General features: G+C 39.5%; 1 protein-coding gene across 1 annotated transcript; it reads left to right on the top strand.

The window, feature by feature from the left end:
• Positions 1-9225: 9225 nt before the first annotated feature.
• Positions 9226-11261, top strand: LOC129766540 (uncharacterized). The gene is made up of 3 exons (XM_055767112.1): positions 9226-9404; positions 10258-10372; positions 10666-11261. The coding sequence occupies exons 1-3, from the start codon at positions 9318-9320 to the stop codon at positions 11259-11261; spliced, it is 798 nt and encodes a 265-aa protein (XP_055623087.1). The 5' UTR covers positions 9226-9317.
• The last annotated feature ends 6581 nt before the right edge of the window (positions 11262-17842 follow it).

Genomic DNA, 17842 nt, shown 5'->3' with positions numbered 1-17842 from the left:
GTTCAGGTCCCGTCCTCTTCGGCGCACCAAAGATAAGCGCGAATGACGGGAGACGCATAGGACCGCAAACAAGTGGAAAAGGTTCCATGCGGTAAACACAGATAACCGATATGTTTCGGTTATCTGAATAGGAAACAGCTGGGAAAAATCCCACGCTGAGAAATTCGGAGGCAGATAACCACGTGGTTGGTTATCTGTGAGAATAGGAAAGGGAGATTGTTCTCTCCCTTAAAAAACATGTATATATAGTTTAAGTGAGGAAGAAGTAAGTTAGTCCAATTCTAAAAATCAAACCAAACGGTTCATCTCTCAATTCAAATTAGTTCAATTCAAAGTCCAAAAATAAAGGTTAAGTTCATTTTTCAAATTAGCAGATTGGTGATTCCTTAAATCCGAAACCATTCACCAGCGTTGGCAACCAGGCGCCACGCACCCAAGGCCAGAGCTCCTAACAAGGAAGGAGCTCAACCAAAAAGGTATAAAAAACATTCCCAATTTTCCCATCCGAAAGTAGTTACGAGTTTCACTCGGACGGACCAATCTGGAGCCGTCTGATTCTGAAACGTATTCGTGATTACGGGAACTTGGAAGGGGCTTAGCCCGTAAGAGACAAAAAACAAGTCCAGGGAAATAGGTTCCCTGGCTTAGCAAAGATTTGGACCCGTGATTCTTAGGCCTCAATTGCCTACATCTAGGGAAATAAGTTCCCTAGATTAATCACGAAGTGCTCGAGAGAGGACGAGCGAAAAGTCTTGCCTTCATAGCAAGCATCTAGGGAATTTCGATTCCTTAGATTATACCAGCAAACAACCTCATTCGTGAACCCGAAAACGTTTTTTTATTACATTTGCAGACTTTTTAAAATTTTACGAAAAATGAACAAAAATATAATTGTTTCTAAACAAAAACGTGCATTTTTTGTTTAGTGAAGCTGTGTTTTCCATGCTGAAGATCTCTTTGTAGAAATTTTCGTAGAAGTTTTTGTAGTTTTCGAAAAACAAAAGCTTTTTCAAAGATATTCAAAATCAACATGCAAAAACATAACGTAATCCATAACGGTCACCTAACTAGCATAAAAATAAAAATGGAGGTAATATACATACATGGCAAATGCTTGCGAATTGGTTTGGATGAATATACGATTTACATATGCACCTTAAACGACAATTGTCATACGGTTATATGATTTATAATATACATAGAAAAAACAAATGATGGAAAATATTTAGCCTCACAAATCGCCATCGCTAATATTGTTGCGAACTGGACACACTGCCACAGAGTCCGCAGCGCCAGTAAAAACGGAAACGGTGGAGATTACAAGAACTCGTGACAGTGACAGTTGTTCCACGTCATTTTATCAACGAGCAACGAAGGAGAAGAACGCGCCGTTGAATAGTTCCTTGAAGTTTTACAACAAATTAATCATTTAACTATAATCTAAATCTGAAATTGTTCTACTAAACATAATTTGGAGACCGAAATTGTAAGTTGAATTAAAATATTCTTTATTAACCAATTACAACGGAAAATAAACTTTCGCAGCTTGAAGCTTGCCACGTTCTGAACATAACCTGTGCCTGCTAAATAGAAACGGTCGAACCGAAAAAGAAGCTTTCCGGTAGAAACAATTTCTTCAAGAATTTCGTCGTATCATGGACCCGAACGAAACACATTGGCAGGAGAAAGCAACTGCGAAAAATGCGACCGTCCGGATTCCGCCGACAACATGGTGCAGTGCGACCAATGCAACGATTGGTATCACATGACATGTGCCGGGGTTACAAACTCGGTGGAGGATCGTTCGTGGAGTTGCAGCAATTGTGTGGTTCCTGTCGCAAGCGACGCCGTGTCTATGAAATCAGGATCCACATCGAAGTCAAAGCGGCCGTCGTTGGTGATGAAGAAGCTGCAGGAAGAGCAGGAGATGAAAACGCGACAGCTCAAGGAGCAGCAGAATTTAGAACGGGAATTTCTCGAGCGGAAGTACGCCTGTCTGGGGGAGGTTATGGAGGAGGAATAAAATGCCAGCGTTCGAAGCCGTATCAGCGACGGAGCGAGAAGGAAGGGAGCGCAACAGTGGGTTGACACGTTGCCTACTGAACAGGAAGGAGCAGCAGCACAGATGAAGCCGATCATTTCCGATCCAGCTGAAGCAAGAGGTGCGATCCCGAAGCAGATAATCCCGAAGCCAGTACTACCGAAGACGTCAATACAGCGTTTGCCCATCAATCAACGGAATTCAACGCCCAAATTGAGTCCAAACAAACAGGAAGTTATCCCCCCCATGTTAGGTAACACTTTACACCCTAAACAGCCAAGACCAGGTAAGACCAAACAACCTTTACCGCCAGTAAATGCTAACAGAGAACCAAATGCAAACGATATCGCAAACCTTGAACATCTAACCAGGCAATTTGGTTTCGGTGCCATCGAAAATATAAACATACCGACCAATATAAACTTATTCACTCCCTCGCCTTCGCAATTAGCGGCAAGACAAGTTATGCTCCGCGACCTTCCAACCTTTTCCGGGAATCCGGCAGACTGGCCTGTATATGTCAGTAACTTTATGACCTTAACGTTGGCGTGTGGCTATAGCCCCGCCGAAAATTTGATTAGACTGCAACGCTCTCTAAAAGGTCTTGCCCTGGAGGCGGTTCGCAGTCGCCTTCTCCTTCCCGAATCAGTCCCCCATATAGTTGAAACGCTCCGCTTATTGTACGGACGTCCGGAGTTGTTGATAAATGCGCTCATCGATAAGGTCCACTCCGTCCCCACGCCGAAAGCAGAGAAATTGGAATCTCTCATCGACTTCGGGATGGCAGTGCAAACACTATGCGACCATCTTGAAGCTGCAAATCAACAGGCTCATCTGTCAAACCCGTCTTTGATGATCGAGTTAGTGGTCAAGTTGCCAGTGCACATGAAGATGGAGTGGGTGAAATATATGGAGAACAGTGAAGAACCTAATTTGAAAACATTTCCCACGTTCACTAACATCGACAGCAGAGAACCACATACACCGAAGCATCCAACCGTCGCTCTACTTCAGGATAATCCCTGTGACAGTACATGGAGGAGGAAGAAGTATCACCACGTTCGCTTTCCTGGACGATGGCTCGTCCGTAACTTTAATTGAGGATGGGTTGGTGCGACAGTTAGGAATAGATGGCGTAGAGCAACCGTTGTGCTTGAAGTGGACGGGAAATATGTCTCGTGTAGAAAATGAATCCCGAACAGTATGCTTGTCATTGTCCCAAGGAAATCAACGTCCTTATGAGTTACGAAATGTACGAACCGTGAAGGAACTGACTCTTTCAAGCCAGAGCATGGATGTTGAATGGCTGTCGAAGAAATATCCACATCTCCGAGGAATTCCGGTACAAAGCTATAACACAGCAGCTCCACGATTACTAGTGGGTATTGACAACATACGGTTAACTCTTCCACTGAGAATCAAGGAAGGCGAAGGCAATGAGCCAGTTGCAGTGAAGACTCGCTTGGGCTGGTGCATATACGGAGGGCAAGGCAAAACTACAAATACATCGTCCTTAAACGTACACACGTGTGACTGTTCATCGGATCAGAGTCTGCATAAGATGGTGAAACAATTCTTCGCGACGGAGGACATCGGGTCAAGACCAGCCGAGCCGGTAATGTCGGATGAAGATAAAAGGGCATGTGATCTACTGGAGCAAACAACGAGAAGAGTGGGCGATAGGTATGAAACCGGTCTTTTGTGGCGATTTGAAGACTTTGCACTACCTGACAGTTACAGAATGGCTCTGAAGCGTCTGGAGTGTCTTGAAAGGCGCATGAAACGGGAACCGGAACTGAAGATAAAAATGGCGAAACAACTTGAGGAATATTTGGCGAAAGGTTACATCCGTCGAGTTACTGCGGAAGATCGTCAGCAATGTGACACTAGGCGGGTGTGGTATTTGCCGCTTGGGGTGGTTTTCAACTCGAAGAAACCTGAAAAGTTGCGAATGGTATGGGATGCAGCAGCAAAGGTTCGTGGAGTATCCTTGAACGATATGCTCCTGAAGGGTCCGGATCAATAAGCATCGCTGCCAGCTATATTGTTCAGATTCCGGCAGTTCACGGTGGCTGTTTCCGCCGACATAGCAGAGATGTTTCACCAAATTCTTATTCGAGAGGTAGACCGTCATGCTCAGCGATTCCTGTGGAGAAGTAACCCGTTTGAAGCACCTGAAGTGTTCCTGATTAATGTCGCCACCTTCGGATCAACATGTTCACCAGCGTCCGCTCAATTTGTGAAGAACAAAAATGCAATGGAATTCGCCGAAGTGTATCCCCGAGCTGTGCAGTGCATTATGAAAAACCATTACGTTGATGATTTGTTGGAGAGTTTTGAAAGCATCGAAGAAACAGCTAGAGTGATTCAAGAGGTACGATTGATCCATAGCAGAGGTGGATTCAATATACGTAATTTCCAGTCGAACAGTGCCGTAGTGCTCAACGGGCTCGGTGTGAAGGAGGATTCGGAAGTGCGCTGCTTGGATATGCAGCATCCGGACAAAATTGAACGTGTTTTGGGGCTACGCTGGCGTCCTAAGGAAGATCTGGGGTTTTCTACATTGATGCAGCCGGAAATTCAAACTCTGATAGCTACAGGAACTACGCCTACCAAAAGACAGGTTCTAAGTGTTTGATGAGTCTGTTCGACCCCATTGGCTTACTATCCACTTTTACAGTGCAGGGAAAGGTCCTTCTACAGGCGATTTGGAGATCCGATACCCAGTGGGATCAACAGATAAATGAGGCGTGTCACGCGCGGTGGCGAGAGTGGGTTCAGCTGTTGGATGATGTCCAGCGTCTCCAAATCCCTCGTTGTTACTTCTCGGGGGCAACTGCAAAAAACTATCAAAACGTTCAACTACACGTATTCGTCGATGCGAGTGAAGAAGCATACGCTGCAGTAGCATACTTTCGGATCGTGGATCAGCATGGGAAAGTGGAATGTTCGCTAGTAGCTGCCAGAACGAAGGCAGCCTATCAAGCCAATGTCAATACCACGATTGGAACTACAAGCAGCCGTTCTGGGTGTTCGATTGATGCAGTTTGTTACGGGAGGCCACTCAATAAAAATCACCAGGAGAGTTTTTTGGTCGGACTCGAGCACTGTGCTATCATGGATCAATTGTCACGAACGCCGTTACAAGCAATTCGTTGCAGTACGAATTGGGGAAATCCTGACAGAAACCAACGTGAATGAATGGAGATATGTACCGTCCAAAAAAACGTAGCAGATGCAGCAACGAAGTGGGGAAAAGAACCAGATCTCAGACCAGACAGTGAATGTTTTAAAGGTTCGAAGCTATTGTGGAGCAATGAGGACCAATGGCCAGTAAATTTTGCACCAAAAGTTGTGATCGCTGAGGAAGAAATTCGATCGATTTACGTACACCAAGAAGATTCAAATTCCCACATTCAATTAGTACTTGATCTGGATAGATTCTCCAATTGGAATCGGGCGCTACGTGTAGCAGCGTTCGTCTACCGGTTCATTGGGAGAGTTCGTACGAAGGCGAACTTAAGGGAACCACAACTGAGAAGCCTCATCCAATCCGCGCCGCCCAATGGGAAGCCTTCTCGAATGAGCTCATCATCCTGACGCGAAATCTACAGCTCCCAGTTGAATCACAAGTTCCTCTAGAAAGGAATAGCAGTATCTATCGGTTCTCACCGGTGCTGGATGAGTGGGGAATTCTACGAGTAGATAGCAGAATAGGAGCAGCGAAGAATGTTGCAAGTGATGCAAAGTATCCGATTATTTTACCGCGGAAGCATCGATTGACCCATCTAATCGTCGATTGCTTTCATAGGAAGTACCATCACGGGAGTCCTGAGACCGTAGTCAACGAGGTTAGACAGCAATATAGCATTCCGAGGCTTCGCAGCAGTTACTGGAAGATGTCAAGTGTGTAAAATCAAGAACGCTCGGCCGCATGTTCCAAGGATGGCTCCGCTTCCATTTGCTCGGTTAGCGTCATTTAAGGCCCATTTATACGTTGCTAGTAGCTGACTTCACAACGAGCAGCTACTGACCCGGTGAACTCGCTTGACAAATGGTTGACTCGCCTTGTCCGTTCACACAATGTGAGCTGCTGACAAGAAACTAGATACTAAGTACGGGTTTACCAGAGATGCCAGACGATTTTTCAAATGTCCATCAAATAGTCAGAAACAGCAATCAGGTCCGAATTTGACAGATGATTGATCCGAAATCAACTTATTTATTGGCTGTTTTCGGCTTAGGTTTTCAGTTGAATTTATCATTACACAATTTTAAATTTTATCGCGAGACACACGCTGGCCGTGTTTACAAATACTTTGTGCTGAATTTCTTTGAACTGAGGGTACTATCCGAAAAAAGCAGAAAGAAAAAAGGATTCGGGCCAGGAATTGGATGCAAAGAAAAGGAGTAACAAATACAATACTGGAGTAACTCCACGATGATGATCCCCGAGAGTACAGAGCAGTGTTGGAAATAACACCTGAAAAAGTGAAAAAACTGTTGGATTTAATTGCTCCACAAATACAACGCCAATATACACTCATGAGTGAAACTAGAAATGATGTGCCTTTCTTCTGGAATATGGAATATATATCAGATTATTGTCGCTATTTTTTAGAACCTCGAAAGCATCCATAGCTTAATTAATTCCGAAAGTATGTGGTGCTACAAATGGCAGTCTAAAAGATTTTTCAAAATTTGATTTACTTCGCGTTGACAGCAGCTTCGTGTACCAATTTGTGAAATGAAAATGATAGTAGATTCGCCGGAGGAATAAATACGTCTCAAAAACTAAAATAATGAATGAAAATATACTTTTTTTCAAATCGAATATGTATTCTGTTTCTTAGAACAATACTTTTTTTTGCAAGTTGTGAGTGAATTTTGAATGAAAATTGTGCCCGATGATGATTTTATATTTAGATTCCCAATAAAACTGTCTCAATAAGAAAACGTGCCCCGCCAGTGTGCCAAACAAAATAACAACGATTCCGTTTAGAAACTATTAGGGTTTTATTTGTTTTTCCAATATTTTTCAAGTCTATAAATATCTTCGCATATTTTCAAATATCTTAAAAATAGAGACATTTGTTTACATTTGGCATCCCTGATTCGAACGCTAAATTCTGTTTTTTGACGTTTTGAGGGATGCGAGTGCGAGTAAATTCAAAAAACTTTGAAGTAGCTCGCACGCCGAATCACACATGACACTAACTGGCATGATGTGTTCACACGGTGTGAGTAGCTGCACTGCAGTAACTGACTAGATCGACTCGTATGCTTACTCGCACCGTCTGAACCCGGCTTTACGCGACCATTCAGTTACGTCGGATTGGATCTCTTCGGGCCACTTCTTGTAAAAGTCGGGCGAAGCAACGCAAAAAGATGGATCGCACTGTTTACATGCTTGACGATTCGTGCTGTCCACCTGGAAATTGTTCATAGTCTTTCGACAGAATCCTGCATCATGAGCGTGCGTCGATTTGTAAGCCGTCGCGAGTCACCCTTGGAAATCCACTCAGACAACGGAACAAATTTCCGGGGGGCCGACGGAGTGCTGCAGAAGCAGATGCGGAAAATCAACGGAGCGATGGAGGAAACATTCACCAATACAAACACGAAATGGGTATTCATCCCACCGAGCGCTCCCCACATGGGAGGCTCATGGGAACGGATGGTCCGTTCTGTCAAATCAGCAATGGAAGCAGCTAATGGGGGACGGAGATTGGACGACGAAGGTCTTCTCACTTTAGCGATAGAAGCAGAAGGAATTGTAAATTCAAGGCCGTTGACGTACCTTCCTCTGGATTCCGAGGAGGCGGAGGCCCTAACTCCCAACCATTTTCTCCTGGGCAGTTCAAGTGGCAACCAGCAGTGAAATCGACGGATAAAGCAGTCGCACTCCGAAGTAGCTGGGGTCAGCTTCAGCATCAAATGAACTCCTTGTAACGGGAACTCGTTTCTCTTCTACTGTTTCCGTTGCGTTTTCTACACTCGCATGATGGAGCTGTATATCAAACCGCCATCATGCTAAAATCGTTCCCACATCAGTAGTCACCAATATGGATGCACACATACCCCGACACCAATACGTATACACACCCTTCTACATGCACTCACCTTTAGTTCATGCTGGAGCTTCCTAATTGGTTGTGGCGGCGTCCTTTGTTACCACGTTTCCATCCGGTAACCGGAAACCTTTTCTTTACTCGTTCTATTCCTCTGAACTCGTGCAACACCGCGGGGTAATTTGCGGAACCCTGCACGGTCTTCCGCTGGCGAGAACTGCAACCGTTCGTTGGTTTGAGTTCACGGTGGATAGAAAAAAACTGTCCATTGATGGTGTAATATTTTTTGCATCAGAAATCAAGTTTTTGTTTCACTTTATATGGACGTAAAAATAAGATTGCGTAATAAGCGTTAGGGGGAAATGGAAGCGTGGATTAAAGTCAGTTGAATGAAGAGGCAGACTTGTATTCATTAGCCGCGTTAGTCAGAATAAGGGCGATTACACATTATCCGGTTTCAGCCGGACCGGCAAATTTCCCAAATGGCAAATTTCGACCGTACCAACCTCTTTACGGCCCCGTGATGCAGCCGTCTACTGCGACTGCAATGTCCGGTGACCGGACAAGCATGACAGTAGCATTGTGTCGACGTCTGGTGGAGACATCGGTTTGGGAAAGCAAATCATACACTATAAGATTATCCGAACTTAAGACAGTTTTATATTGTTTAAATTTTTAATGAAAATTTATACTACATGTTATTTGATTACTTAAAACACGTAAAACTGACTTTCACTTAACCATTTTTATATAAATTTAATGATATTTTCGCTAAAACACTTCATTATAACATACAATTTTTATCAAACACAATTTTTGTTCAGAATTCTTTCACTACTTGCAAAAGAACGTGTTACTCTATTACAAAAATAACATATTTGTTAAAAAAAAGTTCATTTTCATTCATAATTTTTATTTTGTATACGGGCTTATTGCACCAGGAAATCCATAATTATTATCATTCCCCAAAAGCGGAGCACGTAGTTCAATGCCACCTAGGCGAATTGACAGTATGCTTGTCATGTGTGTTAGTATTGGTACGATTCAGACAATTTTTCGTCTCATGTATCAATATGAGTGTGCTATTGGCGTTTGTTTATTTATTCTCAAAAATTCAAGCGACATGGATGCCGAAAATTTAATTTCGTTTGTTCAGCAACGGTCTGTGCTATGGGACAAATTTAGTGATTCATACAAAGATAGGAATGCTACGAAAAGTGCTTGGCAGGAAGTTTGCGCGGAATTATTTCCAGACTTTCATGCTTTTAATGACAGCGACAAAATTTCGATTGGTGAGTGGATTGTAAAATTATATCTTTACGGGGTTCTACTGTATAAAGAATTTAATTCTATAGTGTCAATGGTAGTAGCAGACTCCGAACATTAGTTTGTTTATGTTGATGTGGGGGAGTTATGGAGAGGACTGATTTCTGAATTCCCAAGCGGAGCACTATTGAGGGCATTGTATCCAATAACAACTGTTGGTTATCTATTGATGGATGTTTATCACTCAATGAAAATGTTATACACCCACATCTCGCTTTACGGCCTAGATAGGTACCCCGAAACTAAACCGCAAAACGAAGAGCCGTATAAGGAATCATTCTAATGAAAATTTATACCAATCCGATTGAATTTGTGTAAATTTGTATTAGAATAATTGATTGCTTACACGGCTTTTCGTTTTGCGGCCAAGTTTCGTGGAACGTATCTAGGCCGTAGAGCGAGGTGTGGGTGTATAACATTTTCATTGAGTGATAAACATCCATCAATAGATAACCAACAGTTGTTATTGGATACAATGCCCTCAATAGTGCTCCGCTTGGGAATTCAGAAATCAGTCCTCTCCATAACTCCCCCACATCAACATAAACAAACTAATGTTCGGAGTCTGCTACTACCATTGACACTATAGAATTAAATTCTTTATACAGTAGAACCCCGATTATCCGCCGAAGCTAGTTCTACAGTAATTCTATAGAGCTTTCCGAAAATTATCAGTGAATGGTATGCTCTTGATATTTTGTTTTGTCATGGCTTTCACATTGTCTGTCCTTTGGTATACACAGATGGATAGTTTATTGATTTCTGCATTAAAAAAACATTCTGAAATATATTTTTTTCGCGTTGGCACTTTATTTTTAGCCCGCTATCGCGTTATCCGCGATTTTCCTTATCGGAGGTGACGTGCCAGACTATTCCGCGTATAATCGGGGTTCAACTGTAGTTAAAGAACATTGCGTCAGAGTCAAACGGGCAGGTAAGGCGAATGTGTTTGCCATCGATTGCTCCGATGCAATGTGGGAAATTACCGTTGTTTTCGAAACCATACGCGACTGAGCTCCTAATTTCTGATGTTGGTATTGGAGTGCATTTCTCTCTCAATACAGTCCATATTGCCACACAAACATTATTCACAATTTTACTCGCCGTCGAGATACCGATTCTATATTGTACTTGTACGGTAAATGTGCAAACAAGATACCTGCAAAATAAAAATATAAAACTAATACCATCTAATATAATAAATTGACCTCTTTTATTTCATTTTAGGTAAAGAAGTAATTAGGAAGTGGACGAATATGCGGGATTCGTTCTTAAAATACAGAAAAAAAATTAAAGCAAGCAAATCCAGTGGATCTGGGGCATTGCAATATAAAAAATATATATATAGTGATCAACTACAGTTCTTGTGTAAAGTGTGTGATGAACGAGACACTGTCGATAGTATGGGACCAATCCAGACACAGGATGGAGAAGAAGCAGAAAGCATGAATGTGCAAGACTTCACAGAAAACTCGAGTGCGTCTGCTTCATCGGAAACGAAGAAAAAAAAAACAAAAGGAAAGCCACTTGATGAATTCGAAGTGAGAATTTTGAAAGCAGTAGAAGGAGAGAAGCCATGTGGTAAAATGGCTTTCTTACAAAGCCTTATGCATCATCTTAAAAAATTCAATGATGAGGATTTCCTACAGTTTCAATTGGGAAGTTTAAAACTGATAGAAAACATTAATGAAAAAAGAAAAGTACAGGATTCTTCACTAATTGACTTCTCTCAGAACCAAAATTCAATTTATTTTCCAATTCCAATAGCATCCTCAGATGCAGACAGTGTTGATTCTGATACAAGCGAAACTGACCATGTATAGAATTTTAATAATAAATCTATGAATTAATTTATGAGTTTAATTTTGTTGTTTTTTTTCCCTTCAATTTCCATAATAATATTGGTATTTCAATTTACCTATAAGTTATTACCAGCATCTCGATTGGTTGTATATTCTTCAGTTTTTTTTTGTGTAATTCACTAGGTGTAAAAAAGCCAAAAAGTCAAACTTCTCTGTCTGTTCATTGATAAGTTGCACCAAGGCATTATGTTTGCGTTGTTTTCTTTTCCGATGACGATTATAGAGTATCAATGCTATTATTTGTTTGCGATTCATTATTACCAAGCAGAATTTCATGCAAGCGCTAAAAAAATCAATGAAACAGTTTTTCTTTACTGGTACAGAACGATGTTAGGTGTGCGTTTTACGTCCCAATGTCGAAACCTGGGTCATGCAGATAGGTTTAAATTGGTTGTCAAAAAAATCCAATAAAAATGTCGTAAGAGATCCAATAATCAGGAGGGAAAAAGTGTTACTTTTTCAAGTATCCACTACATAAAGAAAGCATTATTGTTAAAGGCAAAAATAATGGAATTATTGAATATTAATAAACTGCATTTTTATTCAAATAATGCTAGCGTTAAAAGTGATAAGTATTCAACTGATATTTTGGCAGGAAATGAAATTGCAGTATTATCGAGATGTTCTAAACCTAATTACAATTCAATTTTACTTCTCACCAAATGTTAGGATTCTGAACGGTAGAATTTTATTATTTTAACATTTTTCTTTTATTAAAATAACTTAAAAAAATGAATTACACAAACTAAAACATTTATTTCATTTAAGTTTTCACGCGGGAATCATCTTTTCTTTTGCAAAGTGAAATACAGCGATTTTTTCTCACATTAAGTAAAGTTATGCAAATACAAACATACGTTTGATTCATTGCGTTTGTACATTGCTGTTCCTTTAACTCATAGAGTATTTTGATTTAACATTCATACATTTGAACGAACATCCACCAGCTGGACATAAATTTCGACACCGATCGAAAGCGGGGTCCGGCGTGTAACTCGATCAGAAATACCATCTGGCTGGTAATCATGTGATGAACGATATTCGAGTTATTATCGGCTAGTAGCAGTTTGTTTTGGTGTCTTTCAATGTTTCGAATGAGAGTTTTCTTCCGTTTTCTGTTCCGCCCAGGGTTTTGATACCAATCACAAGTGGGACTGCTAAGAATTTGTTACGTATATATATATATATATATATATATATATATATATATATATATATATATATATATATATATATATATATATATATATATATATATATATATATATATATATATATATGAAAATTGGTATGTAGTGGTTTTTGGGGCCGGGGAAGGTTTTTTCGTGATAGTTTGAGACCTCTCCCACCTCTCTAGGGGGGAAGGGTCTCAAACTCTCTCTCTCTCTCTCTGCCATACAAATGAAACACAAATTTCTGCTTTACTCGAGAATTAATCAAGCAAATGAAACCAAATTGAGCATATTGAGGTTTAAGGGTGTAATGAATGATTCTATGGTGGTAAGACTCTCCACCCCCTTCTTCAAGAGGGGGCTGCCATACAAATGAAATATAAATTTCTGCATTACTCGAGAATTAATCCAGCAACCAAATTTGACATGTGAAGGTTTTAGGGTGCAATAAATGTTTCTAGGGTGGTTAGACACTCCTCCCGGTCTCTAAGGATGGGCTGTCATATAAATGAAACACAAATTTCTGCATAACTCGAAAACTAATCAAGCAAATGGAGCCAACTTTAGCATGTGAAGGTTTTACGGGGCACGAAACGTTTGGTGAATACACTCCTCCCCCTCTCTAATTCTAAATTTTGGGCGAGACGAAGTTTGCCGGGTCAGCTAGTATGATATATAAACTACATTATGAGCAACAAATATTCAGAAAGGACGCCGGCACAAAATGGGATTTTTGCAATCTCATCATTATTGGCGTCAAATGAAATGATTTATCTAATAGAATACAATACGTCATGAAAACATTTCAAAAAAATAAGCAAAAATCCAACAAATTTTGGACTGTTTTTATTGTAGAGAAATATACTAATAATACAGATAATGTACTAAAAACTAGAAAATAAAAAGAAAGTAAAAAAAATTAATTTAAACGGTTTCATTGTGATAAAACATAATAATAATACAGATAATGTACTAAAAGCTAGAAAGTAAATAGGCAAGTAGCAGTTAGTAGTTATTACATCCCTTCCTTTAATCTAGGACATTGATGAGACTAAAATAAGATCGTGGGGCACGTTGAATTTCCGTGATCCATATCAAATAGTTTCATCATGTGCCCCACGATTTTATTTTAGTTTCATCAATGTCCTAGATTAAAGGAAGGGGTGTGATAACTACTAACTGCTACCTGCCTATTTATTTTATAGTTTTTAGTACATTATCTGTATTATTATTATGTTTTATTAGAATGAAACCGTTTAACATAGAAAGTTTTTTTTTACTTTTTTTATTTTACAATGTATTACTATATTTTTGATGATTGCCACGGTACACTTCCGACGTCGGAAACGAAATATTCACAGAATATGTTTCTGATTGTGTTTGCAGCAAATCCTCCTCTTGTGGTTCTATCATTTGATAGATCTTCTAGTGTTGTGATAGGCATCGTATGTATATTATTACACCCTTCTCTCTCAATTACAAAATTATGTAATACAATGCAAGCATTCACAATCGTGACTGCAAAATCCGGTTCTACGTTAATCGGACGATGAAGTATTCGCCACTTGTTGGACAGAATACCAAAAGTACATTCAACGTATCTCCTTGCTCTGCACAAACGGTAGTTGAAAATTTTTTTTTCAACTGTTAGATGCGTTCCTCCAAATGGTCTCAGCAAATGCTTGTGTAACCCGAAAGCTTCATCACCGACGAAAAAGTATGACATGTTTGGACCATTCGTTCCTGGAAGAGGTTTTTCTTCCGGTAGTTGTAGTGTTTCGTTTAGAATGGACTGCCATAGACTGGAACGCTTGAAAATTGAGGAATCACAGTCCTTCCCATAACTCCCCACATCAACATAAACAAATTTATAATTTGAGTCTGCTACAGCCATTAACACTATAGAATTAAATTCTTTATAGTTAAAGTACATTGAGCCAGAGTTGGACGGGCAAGTAATGCGAATGTGTTTGCCATCGACTGCTCCGATGCAATGTGGGAAATTAGCGTTGTTTTCGAAGCCAGACGCGACTGAGCTCCAAATTTCTGATGTTGGTATTGGAATGCATTCCTCTCTCAATACAGTCCATATTGCCACACAAACATTTTTCACAATTTTACTTGCTGTCGAGATACCGATTCGATAATTGTAATGTAGATCGGTAAAAGTGCAACCGCTTGCAAGATACCTGCAAAGAAAAATATAAAAAAAAATGTAATAAGGATGTGGACGAATGTTCGGGATTCGTTTTTAAAATACAGAAGAAAAATCAAAGCCAGCAAATCCAGTGGATCACGACTGTTTGGGCACTTGCCATAATTACTGAGTTTACCCTAAATGAATTCGCTATAATTGGAATTACTAACTCACTTCGTTTTACGAAGAAACATATACGAAAATACTAGAAGTACGTTCGTAGGACTACCGTTGGCTTAGCAATAAAAATCATACCGCCTATATTTATTTATAATCTCTTTTTTGTCTCCCTCCTTCACCTTGTCCATACGTTTCGCCCGTATCCGTAGTTGCTTGAAATAAATAGCTGTTTGCTGCCAGAGCGCAGACAAAATGTATGGGAGAGTAGGGAATTATTTCTTCCAATTTGTCATCAATTTGAACTTTATATGAGCTGAAAAATCGTAATATGTAGCATATAAACAATTGCTGAGGATATTTCCAATCAATATGTGTATTTGGAACCAAAATCCATTTATTAATTGAGGAGGTATTAGCGTTCAAAAACTGAACACTTTTTCAAACCGTAATATTGAAATGGGCCCCTATATTGAAATGTTAGACGTAGTCCTACGTCAATATAAAAAAATATAGCGCCCTTGGTCCCGAGATAATGTAAACTATAAAAAAATACAATCAATAATTACAATACCAAAATCCAAAATTTCTGTGGGTATGGTATTTTTCTGAAAGAGAGCTTTATTTTGATATGTCGATCATCTGAATCGGCGCAGCAGTTCAAAAGTTATGAGTTTTTAAAAAAAGTAATTTTTGGAAGAAATGAAAAAAAATATCTTTCGGACCATACTAAAATGGAAATGGTCACCTTTTTAATTTGATATGTAGATCATCCGAATTGGTACAGTAGTTCAAAAGTTATTAATTAAAAAAAAGTCATTTTTTGGGCAACCGAAAAATGGAAATAATCACCCTAATGATAAAAAATGCGGGTCTAATGTTTTGCGATAAAGAACAGAACAACCACTTTTCACGAAAATCTGAGAACCACTATACCGGTTTGACATGGAATGACTCTATATAAATATTTCCATCGCACTTCTAGGTGGGTTGACACTTTCCTAGCTTAAATAATCATTCAAGACACTTATATGTTGTTAAATTATCTTGAAGTTATTGAGAAATTGATTCCTAAACACAATTCTTAATAGAAAGGAAAGTAACTTTCACTACTTTGACCCATTGTCATCCCTTCTAAAGGGTGAAATTGAGTCAACTTTCATTTAATCGTCAGTAAAAATTAATATTATTCAAGAATTCTTTGAACACTTACGAGTGTTCATCGTTAGATAACATTTCTACGTAATTAGAATTGTGGTTTACTCTAATTTAAGATAGTTATTCAACAAAAACTTCGAAACTACCTGCGTCAATTTCACCCCCATTGACGGTATTTTAAATTATCAAATAAGTTAATTTTCGTTGTTTTTTTTTCTTTCAACTTCCATAATAATATTTGTATTTACCTCAACGTTATTACCAGCATCTCGATAGGTTGTATACAGTTCCTGAACTGCGTATTTTGGCGCTGAAGAGCATTTTTAAGTTTTCCATGTAGTTCGTCAAACGTGTGAATATTCATCCGCAAATAGTTGAAAAATTTATGTTCATCCTTCCGTAGATCCTCAAACAAGGTGTGAAATAAGCCAAACTTCTCTCTCTGTTTATTAATATTGTGCACCCAGACATTTCGTTCGCAATGTTTTCTTTTTCTATGACGATTATAGAGCATCAATGCTATAATTTGGTTCCTATTCATTAGTACCAATCAGGATGAAATTAGACGCTGAAAAAATCCTTAAAATAAATTATGTGAATAGCCAACAAATTTTAGATTCAAATTTCTCACAGTTTTTAACTAATGCAGCAGCGATATGTGGTTTTTACGCTTTGAATTACGCAACGACCGTTCCATCGGCAAGAATACCAAGGTGTTAAAACGGTTTACTCTTTTCCCGTTAGCTCCGCCAGAGACCTTGTCGTGTAGGCAGTTTCTGTTTACACTCAGTACATACTCTGCGCCCGTTGCGATCTCTGCGCTTCCAAATATTGTTCGTTTTTCAAACAATATTCCTAGAATGGTTGTATATTCAAAATCACAATCCAAAACAGCTTGCTTAACCCGCGAGCGTTTAAATCCGCCAGGTGAAAAGTGTGGCTCAGCACATGACCACCATCTCTGAAAAATACTAAATACTATTCTGTTACTCACTTTATTGATTCTACGAATGATAGCTTTCTTCACTAGCTCGATCGTTTCGTTGATGACCGGAACTCTACTGTTCAAAAAATAGGCATTACTGTCCGGAATATATTTCAGCTATCGTGTTTTGTTTTTATCGATATTTTCCGTATGCAATCAAATCCTACCGAATATTTGCAGCGATGTTTATCTGTCAAATCCACATATAAACAAATGCATATATGTGTTTGTGAGAGATGTACGGTTTTGTGTAGCGCGAGGTCTCTTTCACATTGTTGTCCGGTTTTCCGTCCAAACCCAGCGGCGCTTTTTGAAACCGGTCCGGCAGAAACCGGATAATGTGTAATCGCCCTAAGTATCGAGTGAAATAATTCATCAGTCATCCTCGCTCTCAACGCTAGTCAATTTATTTTATAGTCAATTCACTTTCTGTTAACGGCTAATCGAAGCAAAGCTACTGAGAGTAGAGTCGGTCATCATTTTCCACCTTCGAAGATTTCGGGCCCTACTCGTTCATATAAAACGAAAGAGATGCTTTGAAATACGTTATTCCTGATTGACATTTTTAAATGTTTTTAAAGAAAAGAAAGTCTTCCCAATTGTAAAGGGGTCAAATATATCAAAGAATAATTGAACTGACACTTTTAATTTTAAAACGTTTTATTTTCCGTCCACGAGGTAGGCTTGTCTGAACACGAATGATGCAATCTGGGTTTTTTTCACCGGTGACGTTTCGAAAGAGCGGCAACCACACTGAACGAAAACAACACGAAAACACACGGAATACACACTCATCGGAAAGGTGTCGTAAACGGAATAAGTCGGAATACACGCGGAACACAAATTGGCAATCTGGCCATAAAATCATATTACACAATCAAACAAACAAAACATTTACTTTCGTTTATTGAAA

The sequence above is a fragment of the Toxorhynchites rutilus genome, chromosome 2, assembly GCF_029784135.1.
Source record: "Toxorhynchites rutilus septentrionalis strain SRP chromosome 2, ASM2978413v1, whole genome shotgun sequence".
NCBI classification, from domain to species: Eukaryota; Metazoa; Arthropoda; class Insecta; order Diptera; family Culicidae; genus Toxorhynchites; species Toxorhynchites rutilus.
The sequence above is the reverse complement of the archived record's forward strand: the minus strand, read 5'-3'. Positions and strand labels throughout refer to the sequence as shown.